Source organism: Gorilla gorilla, chromosome 8, assembly GCF_029281585.2.
Source record: "Gorilla gorilla gorilla isolate KB3781 chromosome 8, NHGRI_mGorGor1-v2.1_pri, whole genome shotgun sequence".
NCBI classification, from domain to species: domain Eukaryota; kingdom Metazoa; phylum Chordata; class Mammalia; order Primates; family Hominidae; genus Gorilla; species Gorilla gorilla.
Genome location: NC_073232.2, coordinates 20,498,348 through 20,512,709, shown reverse-complemented (window position 1 = coordinate 20,512,709; position 14,362 = coordinate 20,498,348). Strand labels below are relative to the sequence as shown.

The following is a 14,362-nucleotide window of genomic DNA, read 5'->3' as shown; positions in this document are numbered from 1 at the left end:
GTGTGGTTATCCAGTGAGGAAGTATTAGGCAGTGTTCTCCTCCCATCCTTTCTCCCAGTAAACTTTCCTGCTTTTCTCTGTGGCTGCTTTAATATCAGGCAATATTTTTGTCTTGCTGAGTTTTAATGATGTCCTCAATGCCATATGTAAATTGTATGCTGTTTGTGCCCTTTTTAATGCCCTTTTACACTACACCTGAATATAATAGAATATCTTCCTACCTAAAGTAGCTATTGACTTGGCATTTTCATTTCTCTTATCCTTTCTTAGAACATCTAATGAAATTGTCCATGGAAGAACTTGTAGAATTTTTTCAGGAGACCCTGGCAAAGGATTTTTTCTTTGAAGATGATTTTGTGATAGAGCAACTTCAGATTTCTATGGCAGAACTAAAGCGGGCAAAGTTAGACCTTCCAGAACCTGGTAAGAATTACCCCAATACTTTATATCTACATTATAATTAAGATTGGAAGACATGGCATAATTAACATGGGCTGTTTCTTGCGCACAGCATAAGCATTATACTTGTGATGACATAACGTGGATGAATGCCTTACCAGCTCAGCTGCTTTGGCTTTTTCCTTATTTTAGGGAAAGGCAAATAAACATATTAATTAAATCTGCCTCTCCTAATAGATGACTGTACTATTCCTGCTTACATTTAGAAGTTTGGTTGGCAAATACTGTTGTTCAACAGAAGTAGCCATGGTGCTTTAAACTAGCATAACAATAAGCTTTTTTTTGCTTTCTTCATCTCATTTTGTGAAACCATATACAATAGTAAGTACAGCAATAGTAAGTACAGTAAAAGCCCCATCTTATAAATGAGGAAATGGATACTTCAGTGCCTAAGTGGCTTAAATATGAAGCCACAGAACCACCAAATAGCATTACTGAGACTGCAGGCCAGTTTTTCTGACTACTAGCCCAGGGCTCTTTGTAATATGCTGCAGTATAGATAATATATTTTATTCACTTATTGTAAGACATTTTTCAGCACCTACTAATAGGTTTTTTGCTAGGTACTACTTTGCTGGGGATTTAAGAACTGAAGAGAAAGATGAGAAGCTCTCAGGGTGTGCACTGGAGAGCTAGAATGTACGAGAATGATAACAGGGTGAATGGGGCATTACTAGAGCTAGCCACAGGGTAAATGGGAGAGGGGCAGAAGAAGGGGAGTGCAAGAAGGGAGGGAAGAAAATGAAAATGTCAAAAGATCACAAGAGGAATAACTTTCAAAGTTTCGACCAGATAGTACTTGACCACGTATGTCTTGAGAAAAAGTTACTTTTGCTTTTCTTCTTTCTTACCTTTGTTGCAGTGGATGGGTGTAGTAAGAGGCTAGGGAAGTGGAAGGTCATGGGCGAGAGATGAAAAGTAAAGAAAGTCAGTTATGTATGCCCTCATGCAGAGGTGAATTTGGCGTTTCCCCATCAGTGTGTCATGTTGGCTGTGTCTGTACAGAAGACACAGTACTTTCATGGAAAATACATTTTTCCTTTTGGTAAAAACCAAGATGTTTGCTTTTATTTACTTAATTGAGAAAGGTCTAATCAGCACTGCTCCAAGGTTTGCTCAAGGTCATCCAGGCTCCTAGGAAGCAACCCTCACAGCAGTAATGGGGTGTGGGCCTTGGCCTTGTGGAGCCGTTGCCTTTGTTAAGTGAGGTCAGCCCTCTCCTGTTCAGTGTAATGACTTCTGTTTTCTACTATCATTTATTTTTTTTTATTTTATTCTACTATCATTTATTTTTAAATATCTTGCCTCCTTCTAAAAAGAGGTCAAGGCAAATTTTAGTAAAAGTCAAATATAGAGGAAAAAATATAGAACTATTTAAACATGAGATAATTCAAAACCTGTGTCATGGATTGTGATGGTGGTGACTTAGCATCTAATTAGCAGCTAATATTTATTGGGTGTTTACTGTGTGCCACATACCACAGGTGCTGTCTCATTTAATCTCTAAAAATAACTCATAAAAGTGCTCATCTACATTGTGCAGATAGGGAAACCTAGTAGCAGTAGTCTGTAAGATCGTTTTACCAGGAAATGATAGAATGGGGACAGAGAATGGGGCAGGGGAGAAAAGGGGAGGAATAAATGATAGCAGAATCATGCTCTGATCATACTGGCAGTGAAGGTAGAATGGATTAGGCATCTCTGCATTTTCTAGCACGACCATCTGCCTTTCATCGCCTGCCTGTCATTCTTTTTAAATTGTTGTGAACTGTATATGGAACACTAAGATAATTAAATGAACCTCATACCAAGAAAATTCCATGTCACATCTGTCCTTTTAAAAACCTACATGAGGCTGGGCACAGTGGCTCACCCCTGTAATCCCAGCACTTCAGGAGGCCGAGGAGGGCAGATCACGAGGTCAGGAGACCGAGACCATCCTGGCTAACACAGCGAAACCCCGTTTCTACTAAAAATACAACAAATTAGTTGGGCATAGTGGCAGGCCCCTGTAGTCCCAGTTACTCGGGAAGTTGAGGCAGGAGAATGGCATGAACCCGGGAGGTGGAGCTTTCAGTGAGCTGAGATCGCATCACTGCGCTCCAACCTGGGCGACAAAGTGAGACTCCGACTCAAAAAAAAAAAACAAAAAACCAAAAAAAAAAAAAAAAACACCTACATGAACATGCCACTTCCTTTTGACTCCTTACATAATGTGGCAGTGTGAACTCCCCCGAGTCATGTGCAATGATGCCTGTTTTCCTAGGCCCACATGAAAACATGGTGCTATTACATTTTAAAATGTTTACTGATTGGATAGAGTCTTCCATTGTTGTTCTGATTGGTAGTTCTTTGAGTATCGTTCTTAGATATCTTTGGGGCACCCTTCTTTCTTTTTCTGTGAACTTCCCTGTTCATCTGTTGCCTGTGTTTCTATTGGTCTGTTCATACAGGTTCTTGTTAAGGAGGCTGGCCAGTTTATTATGTGTTGCAGACACCTTCCATACAGCTTTCCCTATGGTTTCTTGCTTTTGTGTTTTTTGTAAAGAATTTTCCACATGCTGGATGAAGTGTTTTTTCTTAAGTACCCGTATTTCTCTTCTAACATTTATATGTTTTCAATGCTTATGGGTACAACTTCATTGAGATACAATTGAATATGATGAAATCTTCAGCTCATCTAGAATTTACTTTTTGTTATGGAATAAGAACTCAGCTCTGCTTATTTTCCAAACCATTAGTCATGTGGATTAGTGGCATTTATTAAATTACATTTTGGCACTCTATTCTGTTCCATTGCTTTCTGCTTTTCCAGTTACACTTTTTAAACATGAGACAGGGTCTCACTCTGTTGCCCAGGCTAGAGTGTGATGGCTCAATCATGGCTCACTGCAGCCTTGACCTCCCCGGCTCAAGTGATCCTCCCACCTCAGTCTCCCCAGGTAGCTGGGACTACAGGCGCATGCCACCACTCCTGGGTAATTTTAGTATTTTTTGTAGAGGCAGGGTTCTGCCATGTTGCCCAGACTGGTCTCAGACTCCTGGACTCAAGCAATCTGCCCACCTCAGCCTCCCAAAGTGCTAGGATTACAGGAGTATCCGGCCTCCAGTTACACTTTGCATATCTATTAGGGCAAATGTCCCCTCATTATTTTGTATTATTTTGTCAAGTTACAAAAAAGAATCCACTAGTATTTTGGTGGTATTCAGATACAGTATTTTATTAATATTGAGATTGCACTGACATTAAAGATTTTTGAGAGAAAATTGATATTTTAAAAATTGAGTTTTTCTAAGTAAAAGCTTTTATTTTACAGTCGTTGAGGTTTGTTTTCTTCATGTGACTGTGAAGACATTTCTGGTCTCTCATTCCGCCCCCCGCTCGTGTACCATGTGAAACGTGGCTGTCAGCTGGTGGTCACTGGACAACCCTAGGTGTGCTACAGAACTACCATTTCTCCACAGCCTCAGGTGTGTGGACGTCACTGCTGCCACTGGCGTTGGAGCCTAACTAAGCAGGGGCTCTGCAGAGGAGACCCAAACAGAGTCAAAGCAGGGGTGCCACGTCCTACGGGGGATAGTTGTATCTTTTATTGCTATTCCAAGTTGAAGGTTTTCTTCCATTTCTTTCTAACTGGTTAGGAAAACTCTTGGTATCCTTTTAATAATATTTTTGTAGCCAATATGTTTGATCAGTTATCTTAGGTTTTCTAAGATTTAAGATACAAAATCTTATCTTCAACAAATAATAGTTCTTCCTCTTCCTTTTCAGTATTCATGCATCCTATCAGGTTTTTAGAAAATAGCTAGAAAGTATTCATCTATTACTGTTTTTAAGTTTTCTTGAAAAATCAAAGTGCTTGCTCAGTTTTTTTGAGTGCCTTTTGAACACAAATAATCATTTTTTTCCCTTTAAAACCTTTTCACATTAATAATTTTGTTAATATACCTCCTAGTGGTGAACCATTCATTGCAATTCTTGGATAAACTTTACTTGGTTGTTATAAATTATTCCTTTATAGTACTGCTGATTTATACTGTCTAACATTTTACTTAACATTTTGAATGGTTATTCCTGAGATTTCATTGCAGTTAACCTTTAAACGTCTGTGTGTTGTCAAGTTATACTGTCCTCATAATTTGGAAGCCTTCCTTCTTTCTCTGTGTTCTGGAACTTTTACATAGTATTAAAATTATTCCTTAGCAGCTCGAAAATATATTTGTGAAACTATTTCCGTCTGATATAATTGTTTTGGGGGTTAATGTTTTGATTTATCTTCTAAGGTCAATGTGGGTCATTTGGTCATTTATATTTTCCTAGAAAGCTATTCATTTCTAGTTTCTTAATATATTTATGTAAGGCTTTGCAAAGCAATCTCTTATGGTTCTTTTTATATCTGTAACAATCCTACATTTTCATTTCTCAATTTCTTTGTACCTTCTCCTGCTCTTTGATAAAATTATCCAGAATTTAGTCTTTATTAATTGGCTTGTATCAAGAATCAGCTCTTGAATTAGTTAATTCTGATTTTCTTAGTTTATTTCTTCTTTTTTCCATAAAGTCGAATTCTTGGCTGGGTACAGTGGCTCACGCCTATAATCCCAACACTTTGGGAGGCCAAGGCGGGCAGATCACTTGAGGTTAGGAGCTCGAGACCAGGCTGGCCAACATGATGAAACCCTGTCTCTACTAAAAATAAAAAAATTAGTGGGGCGTGGTGGCAGGTGCCTGTAATCCCAACTACTCGGGAGGCTGAGGCAGGAGGATTGCTTGAACCTGGGAGACGGAGGTTGCAGTGAGTCAAGATCGCACCACTGCACTCCAGCCTGGGCGACAGAGCAAGACTCCGTCTTGAAAAAATAATAATAATAAAAAAAGTCAAATGCTTGATTTATTTATTTCATAGTATGGGGGTGGTTTGTAAAAGTGTTGAAAGGCATGTCTTTTCTTTTGCTGTATTCATGTCTATGTTTTTTTGACATGTTTTTTATCAGTGTTGTAGTCTACAAACACTGTCTACCATTTAAATTTTTGGTTTTCATTGACTAGATTTGTGTGAAGAGGAGTTTTGTGGGGGTTTTTGTGTGTGGGTTTGGCATCTTTTACTTATGAAAACTATCAAAAATACAGAGAAATATGATGTAAAAATTAAAAATGATCACCCATATGCCCACCTCATAGATTTAACTATTGTTAGCATTTTTGTACCTTTATTTTATTTCTGTATGTTTTGTAGTTGCTGTTGAAACATTTTTTAAAACTTTTTTATTGTGAAATTTTCAAACATATTCAGAAGTAAGGAAATGTATAATGACTTCCTCCCAGGTACCCATTGCCCAGCTTATTTGAACAATTTTAAAGTGAAAATAAGGACATCAGGATACTTCACCTCAAATACTTGTATCTGTAGCCAAGAAACAAGGACCTTCCCCCAGCCAACCACAATGCCATTGCTACACTAGCAAGTGTAACAGTGTGACTACAGTGTGACTCCTCAGCGTCATCTCAGGCCAGCTCCATGTGGGAAGATTTCCAGTTGTCCCTTAGGCTGCCTGTTAAGCTGTTTTTCTCACCAGCACTTAGTCAGGGCTACATTTTGTATTTGTTATGGGCTTAAGTCGCTTGACAGGGAGCAGTACTTCTTTCCTCCTCCCCCCTCTTCACCCCACCTTTTGTTTTCCTCTGAATGACACTGAGCTGCTGAAGAGCATAGTCCCACTGTTCTGTGGAATGTCGCACACTCAGGAGTTGTCTGGTTTTTCTTTCCTGGTGTTCTGTGTAGTTTCAGCAAACTAGAAGCTAGATGTAGCAGTTTAATAAGATTTAGATTAGACAGGAGTCCCACAGTGACTACTGTTTTCTTAATACTGGAGATGCTGAGTTTGGTGATGATAATCATATCTTTTTGTTTTAAAATAAAAGTTTTTTTAATTAAAAAAAATCTTTCAGTTAGCAGATAATCTGTGGATGATGTCTTGACACTGTATGGAGATGTCCAGTTTCCCTTTAACGATCTCTCTCATGCTTTTGGCTTCCATTGATAATCCTTGCCTATATCAGATTTCTTCAGAGGTTGCAAAATAGTGATTTTCAAATTCAGTGATTTCTTTTACTTTTTTTTTTTTTTTGAGACAGAGTTTTACTCTTGTTTCCCAGGCTGGAGTGCAATGGCGCGATCTCGGCTCACTGCAACCTTTGCCTCCCAGGTTCAAGTGATTCTCCTGCCTCAGCCTCCCGAATAGCTGGGATTATAGGCATATGCCACCACGCCTGGCTAATTTTGTAATTTTTTTAGTAGTTTTAGTTTAGTTTTAGTAGTTTTTTAGTTTCTCCATGTTGGTCAGGCTGGTCTCGAACTCCTGACCTCAGGTGATCCCTAAGTGCTGGGATTACAGGCGTGAGCCACCACACCCAGCCTCTTTTACATTTTTTTTTTGGCAAACTTTCTTCTGTAGCAAAGAGTTTTTCCTCCCTTATCAAGAGAGTTACCTTAAAATGTAGTTAGTACTGAAAAGGCAGAGTAAATGCTTCCTAGTTTTCTGTTTACTGGTTTTCCCCCATGCTGTCTTCTATTCAGATGAAGCCATTTGGCAGCACTTTTGTCAATTAACGGAAGCCATTCTGGTTAGAAAGCCTATGTTAATCCACTATGACTGCCAATTTAGCCAGATTTATAGTTTATGACCTAGATAGAAGAATCAAAGATTTTTCTCAGAATAGTTGACAGAGCCATTTTAGTCTTGGTAAATGGCCAGAGCCTTTGGGGTACTTCAGTGCTTACGGGAGAACATCCACACTCCTTAGTGTGAGGTATAGCACTTTTCTGTCCGCAGCTTCCACACTTCACATCCCACCTCCCCGGCCGCTTTGGAGTCACATAGTAGTAATGATAACAGCAAACTTTGAGTCTTCTATGATAGATTTTTTGCTAAATGCTTTGCATTCACATATTAATTTTTTCCAGCAGCCCTTTGCAGTAGTCATTTGTTGATGCAAGTTTTTTTTAAAAAATCATTAATTCAAGGACAAATTTTCTACGCACAGGATTATTTAGATTTTAAAAATTAGTATTTATTAAACTCACAAATTAAGAAACGTGTTTCTTCCTTACATTTAATTCAGTTTATAAAAGTTAGTATAGTATTTTAAAATCTGGCAAATTTTAACATTCTCGTCTAATGGAACTTTAATGTTTGGTTCCACTTATAAATTCCTACAAACGTTTTTAATTGCCTTTATAAATGTAATATATCCAGTTTCCTTTAAATGTATCAAATTTCAATTTAAATAAAATGTGTCCTGGTTCTTTTAAAAAACTTACAAATCTAATTAATTCAACCTTAAGAATATCCTGAACCTTAAGTCTTTTGTTTCAATATACTCTTTATAAGTTTAAAATCAAAAGTTCAAATCAGTGACTCATTTGCATATTTTTAAATTGGCATAAGAAGGCCAACTTGGCCAAATTCTCTGAAATATAAATATATAAAACACAGAAAATTCTAGATACAAACAGATTCCTGAATGCAAAAAACTACAGAATTAATCACGTTTGATTCTCTTAAACTTTGCCATTTAGTTCTGGATCTTCAGGAATTAAGACTTTTTTCCCAGGTAAAGTTGGGGTGTAGTTTCTCAGTCAGCTGAAGCATGAGCTGGAACTCCAGGTGAGTTCCATCGGGTGGCACCGCCTTTATTATCTCGAAGGTGGTGCCTGCGAGATGGCTTTGTCACATAGTCCGGATTCCTTAGACCCTAGTCGCCCACCACCTCATTCTTCCTTCTCCTCAGGGTCTGCCCCTTTCCACCCAGAAGATCTTGACTTTTTCCTTTTAGAAATCTTTGAACCTGATGGAATCCTCTGTTCTTTTCATTTGTTCCTGATTTGGTAGGGCAATAATTTGTAATTAACTGACATTTATTTTAATTTTGAATAGTTTTCATGGGGAGTTTGCGATCAGTATTATTATTAGTAGCTTACCAATGAGGAAACTTGGGCTTCAAGGTTAAGTACCTGCCCGAGGTCAGACAGTTGGTAATGAGAGTTCTGTCAGTTGACTCCAGAGCTGTGCATTACACCCACCTGGCCCTATGCCTTGCAGCTCACAGCTCTAACCGGCCTGCTCTTTCAAGGCACTTTGCCTTGGAATACGCTCCTCCTCCAAGAATGCTCCCGACCATTCCCCAGATGCCTCTGTCCTCATCCATTCTGCCAAGTTTCACGACTTGGTTTAAGCATCGCCTGAAGCCTTCTCAGCCGGTCCCTGGCCTCCCCAAACCCACAGAACTTGATCATCTGCACCTGTGTTTCGTGCCTGACCCGTCCACTACACATGCTTTTGTCCTCACACTTCCAGGGCCTCTGTCAGACATGTCTCTATTAGACAGAAAGTTCCCTGGGACAGTAACCGGCTCCTGCCTCACCAGCACCTAATACACTGCGGGGCTTTGGCTGTGGCTGTATTTGTTACTTTTATTGAATAAATGAAATCCTAATGTATTTTTTAGATAATAAAAAAACTACTGTCTATAAAAGGTTAGCCTGAGGCAGTTTTTGGGGGTAGTGAAACCATTCTCTAGCTTGACTGCACACACATAGAAACGAAGCAATTTTATTGTATGTCAGTTTAGAAATTGCCCCACTTTTTGAGGATTGGAGTGGGTTTTCACTTTTATTTATTCATATAATATAAAATGATGTTACATTTAACCATTTTTACATGTGTATAAAAATTGAAACTCTAGGAGACAAAGTGTAGGTTTTTAAAGTTACTTAACAAAGATCTCTTGCATTTGTGTGGCATTAAATAGGTTTATAGTGAGAGATGTGTTTACATAATAGTCTCTTTTTCCTTTACCTTTCAAGTTTAATCTGCTGGCAAAAAAAGTCAAGCCTATGAACCCAACTATAAAAATTTTTTGAACTTTAAAAAAATTATAGCCATACTTTAGAAAGCAAATTCTATTTCTTTTCATCATGTTATTGAAAGCTACAAGTGTTTGAATTGTATATTTTGGCTAATATTACATTAAACATAAAGTCATTTGATTTTTCAGATAATATATTTGAAGTCAGCAATATTTAAAAATACAGTTGGACTTACTGTTTGATCTGGAAGGGGATAACTCTTTCCTAGAATAGTAGAATTATTTTCCTGATAGTGGCCCCCCACCGATTCTTCCCGAAAACTGTTAGAACAGTCAGAGTGTGTGTATTCTTCTATTGAAAGTGTAAAGGTGGAATGCTGCTCACAGAGCGAGCACTTAGAGCGCTTTGCTGCAATGATGCGCCTCTTGTCAGGTGCGAAAACCTGCTAAGGCCTCAGAGGCCGTTGATGGGCGAGGCTTGTAGTTGAGTGTGGCGTCCACTGGGGGGTGACAGAGACCAGCGTAAGATCAAGCAGGGACAAGCCTGAAGGGCCTGAGAGGGACTCTTCCTTGCTTTTTAGGGACTGTTAGAATATTCTTTTGTTGGCTTCTTTTTTAAGAAAAAAAGTTACTTAAGAAGAAAATAATAAACATTTTTGCTTTTTTCTAAAATGTATCAAGTTACATTCCTATTTGTTGAAGCAGATTATTCTAATTGTTAGCACTGCCGTAAAAATACCACTTAGGCAAAATACCACGAGTGAGAAATATAAAAAATGTGGTATTTTCACAAAAGCATCCCCTACTGTATCTGTGAGGAGTTGTGGTGCCTCCTTACCCTTTAAGGAGTAGGGCAGTAAGTCTTTTTTTTTTTTTTAAGTTTTAGGGTACATGTGCACAATGTGCAGGTTTGTTACATATGTATACATGTGCCATGTTGGTGTGCTGCACCCATTAACTCATCATTTACATTAGGTATATCTCCTAATAATGCTATCCCCGCACCCCCCCCCCCCACCCCACAACAGGCCTCGGTGTGTGATGTTCCCCTCCCTGTGTCCAAGTGTTCTCATTGTTCAATTCCCACCTGTGAGTGAGAACATGCAGTGTTTGGTTTTTTGTCCTTGCAATAGTTTGCTGAGAATGATGGTTACCAGCTTCATCCATGTCCCTACAAAGGACATGAACTCATTATTTTTTATGGCTGCATAGTATTCCATGGTGTATATGTGCCACATTTTCTTAATCCAGTCTATCATTGTTGGACATTTGGGTTAGTTCCAAGTCTTTGCTCTTGTGAATAGTGCCACAGTAAACATACGTGTGCATGTGTCTTTATAGCAGCATGATTTATAATCCTTTGGGTATATACCCAGTAATGGGATGGCTGGGTCAAATGGTATTTCTAATTCTAGATCCTTGAGGAATCGCCACACTGACTTCCACAATGGTTGAACTCGTTTACAGTCCCACCAACAGTGTAAAAGTGTTCCTATTTCTCCACATCCTCTCCAGCACCTGTTGTTTCCTGACTTTTGAATGATTGCCATTCTAACTGGTGTGAGATGGTATCTCATAGTGGTTGGCAGTAAGTCTTTATTCCAATTCCTATGTGGGTGTTTTTTGTTGGTGGTGGTGTTTTTGTTTGTTTGTTTGTTTGTTTGTTTGTTTTTTGAGACAAGAGTCTCACTCTGTTGCCCAGGCTGGAGTGCAGTGGCGTGTTCTCGGCTCACTGCAAGCTCCGCCTCCCGGGTTCACGCCATTCTTCTGCCTCAGCCTCTCAAGTAGCTAGGACTACAGGCGCCTGCCACCACACCCAGCTAATTTTTTGTGTTTTTAGTAGAGACCGGGTTTCACCATGTTGGCCAGGATGGTCTCCATCTCCTGACCTCGTGATCTGCCCACCTCGGCCTCCCAAAATGCTGGGATTACAGGCGTGAGCCACCACGCCAGGCCTCCAATTCCTGTGTTTTTAGGGAGAGGAAAGGGAAAATAAAATTTTAGGCATGAGACTAGTGGAGTGAGCAAAAACATGATTCTGTCTATTGAAAAGAAGCCCAGAATGCAAGTGTGGATAATAAATAGGAATGCTTATTGCCTATATATAGTTTTCTGTTTTGACATCAATTATATGTGAATCTTTTAGTTACAGTTAGTTGCTTAGGGGTGAAAGGAGATATCTAAATCAAAGACAAGTAGAGCAGTGTTTGTGTGGTGGGGTTAGGGGTGGTAGTTCAAGCAGGCTGAGATAGCTCTGAAAATAGATCACACCAAAATGTTGAATGCTTTATTTGGACCTACTTCTGTGAAGAAGGGTAGTAGAGAATACTAATTGGTATATAAAAATGTTACTGGTGATGGCATTCGTCCTTCTTACAGGGTCTGCATGATGTGTTTTCAGTTCAGTGGAGGTTGAATAATTAATCTCTAGAAAGGAACCGCCTCTGTAATGAAGTCAAGGAGATTTTCCTCTTCATCATAGTAGAGGCCAGATCCTGGCATGGCGTCCTTGGGTTCCGTATTGCTGGTGGAGCTGAGGCCTCTGTCCCTACAGAGGCTGTGAAAAGCCAACGAGTCCCCGCGGGCCCTCCATGAGGTTCCCTGCGGCTGCCTCCATCCTCCACCTTCTCCATCCTCACGCCCTCTGCGCTGCTGGCTGCTTCTCTGGTCCCCTCCATTACTTGCCTTCCGTGACCTCCCCGCCACGTCTTCCTTCTTCCTCACCTCTCCTTCACTGTCTCCGCCCCTTCTTGCTTTTTCTCCTCATTAGAGGCACTGCGTTACTACCTCCACAGCGCTGCCCCGGGGGCCTGAGGGCCTCCCTGGAAATGTAAGCTGTATATACACTGCTCATTGTGGAATTTCTGAGAATATTACACTATTCAGAGGTGTTAGGCAGCTGTGGGAGAAATGTGTAGATGGCATAATCGCAGCGTTAGCATCAGCAAATGTTCATGGGAGATGGACGTTGGTGCAGGTATCATGAGCGTGCACGGGCTATACTTGTTAGTATTTAGCCTGCTCCCTGGCCATGGATCACTCTAGAAAGCAGGAGTGAGCTGGCACTGTTTAAAGTGAAGCAAACCCCAGCCCTGTAGTCTGATCTGGGCACTTGGGAATGCCCATCCTCCACTGTGCGGGGCCTCCAGCCTCACTTGGTTTATTGTCTTTAAAATGTGGAGGAATGGGTTTTTCAGCACCTGTATTTGAAAGGCTTTCTTATGTCCCTGTCTCCTGCCTTTTGCATCCTTATTGAAAATCTCTGCAGAGCAAAGAGGCCATAACGTCTAAATGTTTTTCTACAGTTGAGGTATTTGCCATATTCCTCTTAAACAGTAGTTCCTAAAGAGAGGTTATCATTTAGGAATTGATTAGAGGCAGTGTCATTTTGTCTGTACTGGATTTCTTCCCCCCCGAACCCTGCTACATCTAATTTCTTAGCAATATGGATCTTGGATATTTATAACCCTCAGGTTTCTGCCTGTGTATATGGACAGTGTGTCATTACTCTAACTCATATGAATATTTGAATGAATGAACATTGTCAACACCTTCCTTGTGATTGTATTATGCTTTTAGATACTATGGGAAGGAATACAAAAGAAGTAAGTAGGTTATAGCCTACTAGGGGGAGGGAAAAGATATTAGGGACTACCATGAAAGAACTTTTAAGATGCTACTTTTTGGACATTGCAGAACAGTCACAGATTTTTTTTCCCCAGTGTGCATTTTGGCCTCTTGTCCATTCAGTAAATGGAACGTGTTTAACTTTTCCTTTAATTCTAATATGATGCATAGATGTGTGATGTATAGACTATTAGGCCCTCTTCCTTAGACAGAGACATTTCTGTGTTTACTGGAATATAAAGTAGAATTAATTATAAGGTAAATATTTTTCTTACTCCTTATATTAAAAAATTAAATCTCCTACGTATGTATGACACATACCTTTGCATTTTGTTTTGTGCCTGAAATTACCACCTCAGTCCTTCCATTACTTCTCAATTGGTTTTTTCTTTCTCCTAAGAAACACATGCCTTATATTGGTAATTCTATATTTTACTATGTGTCCAGCTCAGTCTTTACTGATATGTGCCTCCTCTGTGGCTAAAGGATTCCAGAATGAAAATCTGTGAATATCACAACATAGGAATAGACCATGCCATGGCAACATTTTCCTCAAAGGTGTTCCGCATTTTTCCCACACCTCCTCCCCTCCACTCCCACGCTACAGTTTGTTGTCTCCTGCACCACACTGGTGTTTTATGAAACCATCTTGCTGCTGTCCTTGACCTCTCTTCCCTACCCTGTCCTTGTAACTAACGCCAGCCAAGGGCCTCTGTGTATTTGAATGAGAACTAGGGGAAGGACAGGACCACTCCTCTGAGTGAGGGGTGTAGGCAGTAGTCCAGTAGTGTTTCGCTTCCATGTTTTCAGTGAAAAAGAGGTTTTAGAATGAGAACATTTGAATAAATATTGATAGGAGGAACTTGAAGCCAAGTGCGGCCAAGCTGTGACTAAGAGACCCTGGAACATACCATTCGACTGAGTGAACTGTGATTGACAGTCATCTGGGAAAGGACGTGGAGCCAAGCAGGTGTTTGAAGGGCAGCAATAAGAAAAATGTAGTTCCACTTTTTACAGAGGATTAAAGTTGAATAATGTAAATCACAGACAAGTAAACATGATGCCTGTCTGAGGCAAGAATCAATAAATGGATTAATTAAAAATGGATTTTTGATCACTCAGAAAGCAAAGAAGGTGATCACTCATGACTCCATCAAGTGATGTCGTACTTGATTAATCTGAGTTTGTTTTTTGGTAAGATTGCTCCTTTAATGAATTGGAAGAATGCCATCAACAAAAGTAAAGTGGCAAAGTCTTAAAATACTTTTTTGGATAAGCTAAAAATATTTCTTACAAGTCATACACCAAAACTGCAGATTTATGTCATCCTACCTGTAGAACAGTATTCTGTGCTTTTAAACTTCATACTTCTCTGTTACTCAGATTGATACATGTTTACAGCAGAAA

The 14,362-nt window shown here is 39.7% G+C and overlaps 1 protein-coding gene across 4 annotated transcripts in view; it reads left to right on the top strand.

Annotated features, from left to right (window-relative positions):
* Positions 1-14,362, top strand: part of USP6NL (USP6 N-terminal like) — a 122,871-nt gene that overhangs the window by 97,748 nt on the left and 10,761 nt on the right. For all 4 annotated transcript variants that reach the window (XM_055352289.2, XM_055352288.2, XM_004049055.5 and 1 more), the window contains one exon: positions 271-423. In XM_055352289.2, the coding sequence (XP_055208264.1) occupies positions 271-423 (153 nt within the window). The remainder of the gene's footprint in view (positions 1-270; positions 424-14,362) is intronic.